Here is a 13,970-nt window from a genome sequence, read left to right as displayed (position 1 = left end):
CTCGATTGATCTTTGCAAACAGACCTGTAGGTGGACACTTAACTTGTAAACAGGAAACCCACAGATTAAACCAACAATTCTGTAGTTTCCATCTGGCTATTTTTAAATGCAGCAGAAAATTTCCATTGCTGTGCATTTAACTTTATAATGACTCAACTTTTATCTTCACAAGCAAAATAAGTTAGTATAAGTCTCAAAGTGAGAACCTCGCCCACAGCAATGAATATCGTATCTCTATGTACTCTGGTCAATCTTTTGTCAGGTTCGACATTCTCATTTCGAATTTGAGGGGCAGGGCCAACGGAAAATGCAGTAAAGTGAAGTATTAAGTGGCTGTATAATATAAATTTTGTGTTATGGTGAGAAAAAAACTCTTCTTTCCTTCCTTCCTTTATTTCTTTCGTTCTCTCTTTCCTTCTCTCTTTCTTTCTCCTGCTGTTAAATCAAGTTTAAGCCTAAATATTTCGCCTAGATCATCATTACCATTGGTGGTCGTTGAGGAAGAGATGGTACTTTCCTGACGTATAACATTAAACTTGTGCTCAGCACTTTTTTCAATCAAAGCAGGCTTCTTCTAACATGTTCTGTTTTCATAGCTGTCGGCCCTCAGGCAGCGCCTCTGCAGACTCCAGCACTTCAGAACGTTTCTGTTGGGAACACTGTTCAGATGATTTGTCACACGGGCTGGAATGCTGCGAGAGGTGTTCACTGGTATAAACAGAAAATGCGAGAACATCTGCAACTTGTTTACATCGTACGGAGACATTCACATCCAGATGGGAGATTTTCTGGAGAAGTTAATGAGAATAGTACTATTTATACACTTGTGATTAACAACGTCCAGAGAAATGATTCTGGTCTGTATATCTGTGCTGGTAGGATCTCGCGAGGTCAGCCGTTCAGATTCGGAAAAGGATCGAAATTGCTCATAGCAGGTAAGGACAAAGACAGATTTGCAGAATTTATTATCAATACCTGCAATATTGAACGATAATTTAATGTAATCTCACAATCTCATCAGGCTCTCCCACCATAATTCTCTTATCTCCATCACAGAATGAAACCTTTTCGATGGAAACTGTCCCATTGATGTGTTTAGTGAGCAACCTTATCTCTGATATCCTTCACTTCGTCTGTAATGTTTCCACTTGGGATGCCAAAAGTTGGCCAGAGTCTGTGGCGATAGATTCCACTGGGGCAAATAGTATCAGAAGTCATACTAGAGTGCCAGCAGAAGTTTGGAAAAAATACTTCACCTGTGCTTGTTCGGTTCAACTCAACACAACTACAATTCTGGTCAGTCAGAGTTCATCGTATCAGAGAGGTAAATATTGATTATATTTGTTCACGCTTTGCTTAGAGTTAATATGAGACTTTATTGTGAACAGGACGATCATTAACCGTCAAAGTTCCTCCCTTACTTTGTATCAATATCAAAAGAACATTTACTTCTTTCAAAACACTCAATCTTTTGCTGTTTAGCATTCTGAATGTTTATTCGTCGAAGCAAACCATTCTGCATCTTAGTAGTACTATATTAGCATATTGTTAGTAGGATTCTGAACTTTTGCTAATTAAAATGGGAATATTATTATCTATGTCTAGTTCGCCAATATTCCTCTTGAATCATATGAAAAAAAAATCCGTATTCATGCATTCATATTCTGAATATAATTTAATACAATTAAATTTAAAAGAACATAAAAATAGTGTTCCTCTGAAGAATCCACCTAAACATCGTTTTGATAATATCACCACATGCAACTGTCCTCACCTCCCTTTTTCTCGTGCTGTTTGCACCATTTCCATTTGAGGCATGAATCTCATTTATATTAATTGTGCTCCAATTTTGATTAAAACTATATTTCCCCAGCGCATTTCATGCATCATCTGACTCAGGTAGGAAGTATCCTTTGGTGTTATATATCATCTTTGTCTCCAGAACTCAATGCATTTTAAATAAAGATCTGACATATATTTTACATCAGGAAACTGGCACATGGATCAGAAATCCACAGACTATTCACCACGTGATCCAAAGCCGGAGGTAAATGCATGAAAATCGTTTTTTTCCCCTCTCTCTGAATGTATTATTTCCTTTCGCTGGTTTTATGAAAGGCTTAAGAGATATGGGTTTGTAATTCTTTGCTTGTGGTAAATTTTAATGCTTCCCTTATCACTATTTGACCTTATGTTTCATTTTGCTTTAATTTTTGTCCACGTAGTTGACAAAAATCATTTGTTCATCTCCCTGTCAAGGTCCTGATTTTCCAACATTGCACATAGTCTTATTTGAATAAAAAAAGCTGATAAAATATTTCACCCATTCGAATGTCATTCCAAAAGAAATATAAACTCTGAAGTTTGTTAAGGAGAAAAGTAACAGTTTTAACGCAGTATTTGTAAAGTAACATAGCTCCTTGCAGAGTCAAAAGTGTACAAGAAATGTAAGGTGTACCGAATTCCGGAAATTCGGTGTAACTTGCCTTCCAAGATGCTTCATTTTATTGGTTGCAAAAATTAATATAAGTTTCACATTGAAAACACCTGCTTTCAATGGTTAAATACTAAATTGCCTAACTGATGGGTGTGTTGAGATGCAACTTTAAGCATTATATTGTTTACTCAAGTTGTAGCGTGTGCTGGCCAGACTTACATCAAGCTACAGTGCCCAATTATTTTGATTTAGCATTGATGGTTCCTTGTGAGCTGCAAGTGGAGTGTGGTTAGGTTGTGGATTTTTAAGTATACTTCTGCCTTCTGCAGAACATCCTGAATTTCATTGCATTTTAAAGTTTTATGGGAGTTCATCGGTACTGATTGTCCTGGTTATGATATTTACTGTCTACGTGGTTTGGAGCTGCAGGAATTCTGACTCAGGTAGGAAGTATCCTTTGGTGTTATATATCATCTTTGTCTCCAGAACTCAATGCATTTTAAATAAAGATCTGACATATATTTTACATCAGGAAACTGGCACATGGATCAGAAATCCACAGACTATTCACCACGTGATCCAAAGCCGGAGGTAAATGCATGAAAATCGTTTTTTTCCCCTCTCTCTGAATGTATTATTTCCTTTCGCTGGTTTTATGAAAGGCTTAAGAGATATGGGTTAGGCAACATTAGATTACTGATCATTTAATTGCGAACAATGTAATGTGCAACATTTTGCCATTTTCGCAGCAATGAATGCAATTGGAAATGCCAGTTGGATAGTTAATATTAGTAATTATGAATAATTTCAGAATGAATCCTTCATTGATGAGGAGGTAAGTGTGTTAGACAAATTTGACGATGGCTCCTGGCTGTAAGGAAGACAAGATTCAGTTTAGATGATTAATTAGTTTAAATCATGTCATGAAGCGAAAAGCATGAATTTATAAGAAAGTGGCCAAATGGGAGAATGTTTGCAAAGTAACATTGTTTTATAAAATGGTCTTTTATTTTCATACAGCCCCTCCCTTCTTTTCTTCATGTCTCATTCTGTTTCTACTCATCTTTCTGAGTCGTATTATTGTAACAACTATGTAATTTACTCCACTTGTGGTTTACACCAGAAAGACTTGCATTGCAGTGTTCTCGCTGTGTAAAAAGGGGACACAACCTTAAAATAAGATAGAGCACTTTAGAGGTGACATATACAAGGGCATGGGATGTATGGAATGTCTCGCCCTTTTTCTTCTTTGGTGAGGTCGCTGTTCAATTGGGAAATGATTATGGTCACATGGAGATAGAACGAGCTATTATCGAGCTGAAGGAAGTGGGGGTCGGATCAACTAAAAGTGTTGAATCGCCACACACTGTTCCTAAGTCTTTTTGATGGAAACGGTTTCTGATTTCTTCTATAGACCCTCTACGCTGAATTGGCCTTTAATGAAGATCTGGTAGTTTGATAGGACGAACACTCATGAAATGAAGACTATGTTCCATGTTTTCTCTTATTGGAAAGTCAGTAAAAAGCGCTCTTTAAGAGTAATTGAAAGAACCTTTCCTCGAACTTGTACTGTGCCTATGTATTTTAAGACCCATAAACAAGGAAGTGGAAATTTACTTCGAAGGAGCATCTGACACAATTGACTCTAAAGCGTGAAACAATCGCCAAACGAAGATTTCACTATCTCTGACCCATGTCATTCCTAATTATCTGATGAATTCCCACTCCGAAGTGGGATTGACCAAAACGGAACTGATCCAACCACTATTAAGGACTGTTTTGATTCTTTTTTTTATTCTCTCAGGTATGTGGACATTTCTGTCATGGTCAATACACATTAAGAATCCTAAATGATTATTTAGAAGATAATACCAAGTTTCCCATGTATCTGATGTAGATGTTGAATGACAGGAATATCAAAGTGTCATTTAAGGTGATGGTAAATATATTGAACTCGAGGCACTGGTAGAATAACTGCATATTTATAAATTATTATGAAGACAAGTTTGGATTCGAATGTCTGTTTTAATTTGATTTGATTTATTGTTGTCACACATTCCTAAGTACAGTGAAAAGTTTTGTTTTGCAAGCAGGGAAGGCAGATCATAACACACAGGGCATACAGATCCTAGAGTGTTCACGGCTTAGAATTGAGGTTTGAAGTGTGGAATGGTTGTAAAAAATGTGAGAATAAGATCAACTATACAGAGCTCACAAAAAGTCTAGCGATGTCAAAGCCATTTCGTAGGCTCCTCGGACCCTATTAGATATATCCCTGTTAATATCAATTCTGGTTTTGGATATTTCTTCTAAATGAAATTTGTGATCTCATCAATGTCTCATAAAGTAGCAGAAATCTGGAAATGACGGTGGCATAGCTCATCCACTTTGTCAACTCAATTTCTCTTCCTGTTCGTCGGTTCAGTTTCTACCAACTTATCTTTTGGAGGGTGGTAATTGAGCCACAGCGGCATTACACTCATTGAATATGGTGGTCGGCTGGATGATTAATTACAAAACAATGGCTGAGGGCCTGACCTGGACTTTCGGGGAGTTCCCCATGTGCAATGTGTGGACCGATGGTGACATTAACTCCCAGCATGGGCAACAACTGGATCTAGGCTTTGACAATCTAGTGCGTGACAGTGGCTGCGATCACAGGAGCGAGACCAGCGCGGCGATGTAGCTTCCCCGACATCTGCACCAATGACAAGGGCAGTGGAAAATGAGTCAGTGTGGGGGAAAGTTTGTCAATCTGTTGAACGTTGCGCCATTGTCGGACCTGCAGTCCCAGCATGGTGAAGCATCCAAGAAACACTTCATCATAATAAGAACTGCAAAGTTTAATTTTTATCTTTTATTGTGATATATTATAACTTACTGTAATGTTAACTTTGAAATTTGTTCCTTCTTCCTTATTAGCACCTTGTTAAGGTTTTGTTCCCAGTTACTTGTGCCTAAGCTGATGCGTATGTGGAGACATTGAAAAGTTTTCAGTGTACTCTTGTATATTCTTTATTGAGTACATGTAACAATAACGTCTAAGTAAAAAAAAGCAAAACCTAAATTTGAAACTAAAATCAAAAATCAAAATCAAATCGATGGACCAACAAAACTCATGGAAAGATTTCCATTTTATGACATTAAAATATCCAGTATTCTGGACAGTGAGGAAGGCTATCAAAAATTGCAGCAGGACCTTGATCAGCTGGGGAAGTATGCCTCGAAATTGCAAATGCTGTTTATTAGAGATAAGTGCAATGTCTTGCAATTTGGAATCTCAAATCAAGGCAGAAGTTTCCTGTTGTATGATCGGGCCTTAGGGAGTGGAATGGAACACAGTGACCCTGGAATTCAGGTGCACAGGTAGACAGAGCAGTGAAGGCGTCTTTTGGTACAATGGCTTTCTTCAGTAAAGGCATTGAAGTTGGGAAGTTATGTTGAAGTTATACAGGACATTGGTGAGCCTGCACTTGGAGATTTGCAGTCTGCATTACATATCTTGCTGTAGGAAGAATGTTATTAAACTGCAAAGAGTGCAGAAGAAATTTACAAGGATGTTGATACGACTCCACAGTGTGAGGTGTATGGGAAGTTTGGACAAGCTAGGACTTTTTTTTGTTAAGAGCGTCCGAGACGGAGAGGGGAATCTTATAGAAGTGCATACGATAATAAGAGGCGTGGATAGGGTGAATGCACTCAGTGCTGGGGAATCGAGGACTAGAGAACATCAGTTTAATGTTAGAAGGGAGGGAATAAAGGGAAACTGAGGGGCAACATTTTGTTTACTCAGAACGTGTAGTTCATATGGAAATGGTTGAGGCGGATCCAATAACAACACTTAAAAGGCATTTGGACAAATACATGAAAACTAAATGTTCAGAAGGATATGTACCAACTGCAGGGAATGAGCGTGGATATTTTGGTCAGTATGGACCACTTTGGGCTAATGCACCCTTCAACTGCACTGTTGGTCTCCATGGCTCGATATGGAAATGAACAGCTTGAAAGCGAATTGAAAGCAGAGGAAATAAAAGAACAAAAGAAAAGATGGTCCTCACAGAAGAAAGGGAAAACAAGAGGGGGAAAAGGGAATAGAGGGAAAAAATGAGAGTTTAATTTTAGATGTTGGCAATGAAAGAGAGAAAAGCAAACATAAAAATAGTTAAGGTAGAAAGTAGGATCATGTTAATTCTCACAAAGTTGACAGCTCGAGCTAGAGTGGTGCTTGCATCATTACCAGAGGATTGGGGAGTATCATGAGGTAAAAAAAAAAGAGCACGTTGTAGATTCAAATGAACTCGTGCGGAAAGTCTGCACAAATTGCTTTAGAAATTCAAGGACAGAAAGTGTTCAAACGTAGATGGAGTTTGAAAGTATCAAACAAAATAACTTTGATTGTGGAAAAGAGCATGGAAGATAAGCCATATGATCCTCTTTTAGAGACTGTTAATTTGGAGGAATTTGAAAATTCACTTTCTGGAATATTGAGGACTCATGGCGAAGAGCAGAGAGTTCAAACTGCAAGATTAGCAGAAGAAATGGCAGATGATTATGAGTTGGCTTATCAAGCAAAGTTTATTTCCTGACATCAATTTCAATCTTTGTGGGACAGAAATTGTGGAAAAGAGAAAACCTCAGTCTCTAAGGGAAAAAGCGATTTCACTGAAGATAGTAAAGATAGTTTATCACAAACTAAAAAGGAAACCAATGAGGAGGGAAGCAGAAGTAAAACACGTCAGGTGTTTTGACTGGAATAAAGTAGGACACATGATGTCGCCATTTTGATGGTTTGAAGAAACATTGTGACAGCAGATAACCAACAAGATAACCAATTGGAATTTTATTAAACGAGATACTAGTGGAAGATGAAGAACTGCAAAATAATGTATAGGCTGCTCAGGGGTTGGTCTTTAAGAGAATGCCAGATGTCTTTAAAACGTTATCTGTGTAGGAATAGTTTACTCATGGGTACCAAGAGGTGTCGGTAAATAAATTGACATTTTAAGAGATAAAGAAGTGAGTCAATCTTTACTGGTGAGAAATGAGGACTTATGCTCTCTGGAAGAAGTATTGTCAGAAAATGTGGTTATATGTATGGAAAAGTAGTGCTAAACTTTATAAACTGATGTTGGAGAGTCCGGTGAAAAGTGCAGAATTGGTTGTCAGAATTAAAGACAAATTCTCTGTTCCAGAAATACCATCTCCTCGGAAATGGTCATGCTGCATCATGAGTGGGAGTGATACCTGCTATATATTGAAAAATGAGTGGAAAATCAGGCCACTGAGCTGTTATGGAAGTACTGTATATGATGGAATTTTAGATGGTTAGTAGAAAGTGCAGAGTGTAGTGCTCGAAAAGCACAGCAGGTCAGGCATTATCCGAGGAGCAGGAGAATCGATGTTTCTAGCATAAGTCCTTCATCAGGAACGAGACTTGTGGATAGGAGCTTAGAGATAAATGGGAGGGGATGGGGTTTGGGGAGAGGTAGCTCAGAATGCGATAGGTGGATGATGATGAGGAAGAAGGTCAGAGGGGGGAGTGATGGACAGGTCTAGAGGGTGGTAGCGATTTGGAGGCGAGGGCTTGGATAATATACAGGATGGGAAATTGGAAGTTGTTGAAATTCACACATCCCGTGTGGTTGCAGGATTACAAGGCTGAAAATGAAGCGTTCATCCTCCAGACATGGGGTGGTAATGGTTTGGCGGTAAAGAAAGCCCAGGATCTGCATGTTCTTGATGGAGTGGGAGGGAGAGTTGAAGTGTTTAGCCACGGGGTGGTGGGTTTGGTGGGTGTTGGAGTCCCAGAGATGTTCTCTGAAATGATCCTCAAGAAGGTATCTTGTCTCCCTGATGTAGGTCCTGAGCTTTCCTTAAATGTTGGAACAATAGAAGCAGCATGAATGGGTGGTTTAAGGCTCCTATAGACCCAGGGTGATAGCTTATCTTTCAGTTGTTGCTGGGGTTTTTATGTTTATTGTGAAAACTGCTATACATCTCACTCAGCCACAGCAAAATACTAGAGTTCTCTCTTTGTGCCCAATATTTTTCTTGGAGTTCTGTTCTCCTTGGCTGGAGAGACAACACATGTACATAGAACATAGAACATAGAACAATACAGCACAGAACAGGCCCTTCGGCCCACGATGTTGTGCCGAACTTCTAACCTAGATTAAGGACCCATCCATGTACCTATCCAAATGCCACTTAAAGGTCGCCAATGATTCTGACTCTACCACTCCCACGGGCAGCGCATTCCATGCCCCCACCACTCTCTGGGTAAAGAACCCACCCCTGACATCTCCCCTATACCTTCCACCCTTCACCTTAACTGAATCAATTTTACTGGTTTTGCCTTTGCTAAGTGTGTGCTTATGATTATTTACTGCTTTGGAACTGTTGCTATTTATTAATTAAGTACTCGATTTCTTTGTTAATTTACCAATGCAGTTAAGTTAGACCAATTCTTCTTCATTTTGATTGTATTTAACCAGATGTACCAATAAAGTGTGCTGCATTTTTGCAAACATTTATAGCTTGGTTTGTGGTGAGGTCGTAGATTCGTTTGCTGAGCTTTTCTCCAGACATTTGGTTGCCTCACTTAGTGACAATGTCAGTGTCTGTTCAATACGGTGTTGGTAGTTTTATCCCGCCTGGTAGTTATGTTTCTCTGTATTTTGCTATTTCCGGTTCTGTATGTGCGTGGTTTGTGTATGGGGAGTAGTTCAATGTGTTTATTGATTGAGCTCCAGTTAGAGCGCCAGGATTCAAGGAATTCTCTCATGTGTCTCTGTTTAGCCAGTGCTAACATGGTTACGTTGTCTCATTTGAATTCATGTCATTCGTCATCACCATGGTTGGAAATGAAAGAATACTGGTCGTTTCTGGCAGTGGAGAGCTGATGTTCGTGCACTCGTGTGGTCAATTTCTTCCTGTTTGCCCTATGTAGTGTTTTTTTTCACAATCCTTGCAGGATATCTTGCGGACAACATTTGTTCTTTTGCATGTGGGTGTCGGGTCTTTAACGTTTGTAAGGAGATGGTGGAAGGTGTTTACTAATTTGTGGGCCACTAAGATTCCTAGGGATCTGAGTAGCTGAGTAGTCATTTCTGATATTTCTTTGATGTACCGTATGGTCACAATCGTGTTTGGTCGAGCACTGTTTTCTTCTTTGTTTTGTTATGTAAGTATCGGAGGATTGGACTCTTCTGGTAACTGTTTTGCTTAAATCCCGTAAATCCTGTTCTGTCTTCCTGAGTTCTGGGTTACTGCAGCGTGTCCTTGCTCGTTTAGACACTGCTCTAATGCAACGTTGTTTGTGGATGTTGGGGTGGTTGCTGTTAGAGTGAAGTATGTGTGTAGGTGTTCTTCCTCATCTGGAGTTCACTGGTAAGTGCGCGTTCCATTAATATGTTCAGGAAGGGGTGTCTTTTGTTGTTTACATCTTATATAGTGAACTTTATTCTGGTGACAATGTTATTGCTGTGCTGGTGGGTTTCTACCAGTTGGGTAAATTTAGTGATGACAAGGTATCATTGACATAGCGGATCCAGGGTTTGGGTTGGATGTTGAAGAGGGCTATCGACTCCCAGCGTTGCATTACTGCTTCTGTTATCTGTCCAGATATCAATGGCCCCATTGGTGCACCGTTGATTTGTCTATGCACTTGTCCATTGAACGTAAAGTAAGTACCAAGGCATAGGTACAGTAGTTTTAGCGTGCTGTTCTTCTTGGTGCTGTTGGATTTGTTGTCTGTTCGAGTAACTGCAATGGTATTCTTGGCTAAGTCGATATGTATAGATGTAAGGCGCACTGTTACATCAAATGAAATCATTATTTCATCCTTCTCTATTGTGGTTTCACTGACGGTGTTAAGAAGCTCTTGGGAGGAGTGGATGGAGTGATTCGTCAGGTTTCTTTTCAATTCAGGTCTGTTTTGCTGCTATCGCATGTGCTGTGTCGTTGATTCAGTGTCATAGTAATCTTGTTCACGAGTTGAGATGTGGTGTCTGTCGCCACCTGTCGGTACGTCTGTATTAGAACATAGAAGAATACAGCGCAGTACAGGCCCTTCGGCCCTCGATGTTGCGCCGATCAAAGCCCACCTAACCTACACTAACCCACTATCCTCCATATACCTATCCAATGCCCGCTTAAATACCCATAAAGAGGGAGAGTCCACTACTGCTACTGGCAGGGCATTCCATGAACTTACGACTCGCTGAGTGAAGAACCTACCCCTAACATCAGTCCTAAATCTACCCCCCCTTAATTTAAAGCTATGCCCCCTTGTAATAGCTGACTCCATACGTGGAAAGTCGTATTGCTGAGTAGTTAGTTTGCTTTCTCCATGTGCTTTTCGCTGTTTAGTATTACCGTCATACTCTTTTTGTTTGCTGGTAGCATAATTATGTTCTTGTCCCTTTTGAGTGTCTGCAGTATTTCCTTTTTTTTTCTATGGTGAATGTGTTCTAGTTCCCTTTCCATTTAAAGGAGGATGAACAGTCCATCCACTTTACTAACACCTTCCACCCCGACCTCAAATTTAACTGGACCGTCTCAGACTCCTCCCTCCCCTTCCTAGACCTCTCCATTTCTATCTCGGACGACCGACTCAACACGGACGTTTACTATAAACGGACCAACTTCCACATCTACCTAGATTACACCTCCCCGACCCCTGTGAAAACACCATCCCATATTCCCAATTCCTTTGACTTCGTCGCATCTGCTCCCAGGAGGACCAATTCCAATACCAAACAACCCAGATGACCTCCTTCTTCAAAGACCGCAATTTCCCCTCAGACGGGGTTGATAATGCTCTCCACCGCATCTCCTCCACTTCCGCCCTTGAACCCTGTCCCTCCTATCGTCACCAGGACAGAACCTTACTGGTCCTCACCTACCACCCCACCAACCGCCAGATACATCGTATCATCCTTCGTCATTTCCACCACCTCCAAACAGACCCAATCACCAAGGATATATTTCCCTCCCCACTCCGATCAGCCTTCTGGAAAGACCACTCCCTCCGTGACTCCCTCGTCAGATTCACACCCCCCACCAACCCAACCTCCACTCCCAGCACCTTCCCCTGCGACTGCAAGAAATGCAAAACTTGCACCCATACCTCCCCCCTTACTTCCCTCCAAGACCCCAAGGGATCCTTCCATATCTACCACAAATTCACCTGCACCTCCACACACATCATTTACTGCATCTGCTGCACCCGATGTGGCCTCCTATACTTTGGGGAGACAGGCTGCCTTCTTGCAGAACGTTTCAGAGAACACCACTGGGACACCCGCACCCACCAACCCAACCGCCCCGTGGCTGAACACTTTAACTACCCCTCCCACTCCGCCAAGGACATGCAGGTCCTTGCCCTCCTCCATCGCCAGACCATGGAAATATGACGCCTGGAGGAAGAGCGCCTCATCTTCCACCTAGGAACCCTCCAACCACAAGGGATGAATGCAGATTTCTCCAGCATTTTCATTTCCCCTCCCCCCACCTTTTCTCAGTCCCAACCCTCAGACTCAGCACCGCCTTCTTGACCTGCATTCTTCTTCCCGACCTCTCCGCCCCCATCCCCTCTCTGGCCTGTCACCCTCTCCTTAACCTCCTTCCACCTATCGTATTCCCAACGCCCCTCCCCCAAGTCCCTCCTCCCTACCGTTTATCTTAGCCTGCTTGGCACACTCTCCTCATTCCTGAAGAACGGCTTATGCCCGAAACTCCTGTTCCTTTGATGCTGCCTGACATGCTGCGCTTTTCCAGCAACACATCTTTAAGCTCTGATCTCCAGCATCTGCAGTCCTCACTTTTTCCTAGCTATCGTGTATCTGAAAGGCTGCTGTGTTTCTACATCTCGTCCATTTTTTTTTCAGTGTGGTCTTATATTAGATTAAACTTCCTTCAGGTTGGAAACAGAGTAACCCACCCAAGCGCATTTCCATCTGACTAATGCACCTAGCACTATGGGGCAATTTAGCTAGACCAATTTAGCTGATGGCACATCTTTGGATTGTGGGAGGAAACCGGAGGAACTGGAGGAAAACAATGCAGACACAGCGAAAATGTGCAAACTCCACACAGACAGTCTCACGAAGCTGGAATCGAACCTGGTTCTGTGAGGCAGCAGTGCTAAGCCTGCTGTACCTCCCCGATTTGTAGTTTGGTTTGTGGATGACATCGTAGATTCCTTCACCAAGCTGGTCCCATTTTCTGCAGATATTTTCTCGCCTTTTTAGGTGCGTCAGTATATGTTCGATGCGGTGTTGGTGGCGTGTCCCACCTGGTGTTTATGTGACTCTGCTTTTTGGTATTTCCGGTTCTGGATGTGTGTAGTTTGTGTGGGGTCCAGTTCAATGTGGTTATTGATTGAGTTCCGTTTGGAGTGCCAGGTTTTTTAGGAATTCTGTCATGTCTCTGTTTAGCCTCTGCTAAGATGGTTGCATTGTCCAGGCTGAATTTGTGTCCTTTGTCATCTGTGCGTTTCGAAATTAGAGTATTAGTGTCTGGCAGTGGAGAGCTGATGTTTTGCACTTGTCACATTTGTTTTCTTCCTGTTTGCCTTTGTAGTGTGTTTCTACAGTCCTTTCACGTTATCTTGCAGATAAAGTTCGCCCTGTTGAAAGTGAGTGATGGGTCTTTAACCTTTATGAGGAGTTGGAGTAAAGTGCTTACTGGTTTGTGGGCCACAAAAGTTCTGAGTAATTGCGTAGTTATTTCTGACATTTCTTTGATGTATTGTTTGGTCACTATCGTGTTTGATCGTGAATTATTTTCTTCTTCGGTTTTTTGAGTAAGTATCATTGTATAGCACCAGTAGAGTACCGTTTTGTTTAAATTCCCGAAATACATGTTCTTGTTCTGCCTTCTGGAGTTCTGGTTTTCTGCAGTGTGTCCTTGCTCGTTTAAATAGTTTACTAATGCTGAGAGGTTGCTGTTGTAGTGTTGTATGCACTGGTTTGGAGTTCACCAGTAGGTGTGCATTGCACTTATCCGATCAGGAAGGGTAGTCTCTTATTGTTTTACTCTTCTTTAGTGAGTTTTATTCTGGCGAGGATACTATTGATGTGGTGATGGGGTTCTTCCGGTTGTGTACATTTGCTGATGTCAAAGGTATCAAGTACGTCGCGGTTCCAGAGTTTGGGTTGGATGATGGATGGAGGGCTGTCGATTCTCAGCGTTGCATTATTGCTTCTGCTATCAGTCCTGATATCAGTGACTCCATTGGTGTACTGTTGATTTGTCCATACAATTGTCCAATGAATGTAAAGTTGGTACTGAAGCATCGGTCCAATTGTTTTCGCATGTTGTTTTTGTTGATGCCACTGGTGTCGTCGGGTTTCCGAGTAAACACTTCGTCCAATCATGTGGCAATGGTACTCTTGACTAGGTCAATGGCTACCGATGGGAATAGCGCTGTTACATCAAATGAAATCATTATTAAGTTCTCCTTTATTGTGGTGTTTCCGATGAAGTTAAGAAACTCTTGGGGGAAGTAAATGGAGTGTATGAAGAA

At 41.2% G+C, this 13,970-nt stretch overlaps 1 gene segment (V, D, J or C); it reads left to right on the top strand.

The window, feature by feature from the left end:
• Positions 1-219: 219 nt before the first annotated feature.
• LOC140453917 (T-cell receptor alpha chain V region 2B4-like) lies at positions 220-1,335 on the top strand. The segment is given in 3 exon segments: positions 220-262; positions 597-935; positions 1,022-1,335. Coding segments are annotated over 3 exon segments (696 nt in total).
• The last annotated feature ends 12,635 nt before the right edge of the window (positions 1,336-13,970 follow it).

Source organism: Chiloscyllium punctatum, chromosome 28 (assembly GCF_047496795.1).
Source record: "Chiloscyllium punctatum isolate Juve2018m chromosome 28, sChiPun1.3, whole genome shotgun sequence".
Lineage (NCBI taxonomy): Eukaryota > Metazoa > Chordata > Chondrichthyes > Orectolobiformes > Hemiscylliidae > Chiloscyllium > Chiloscyllium punctatum.
Note: the sequence above shows the minus strand (reverse complement) of the source record. Positions and strands in the feature narration are given on the sequence as shown.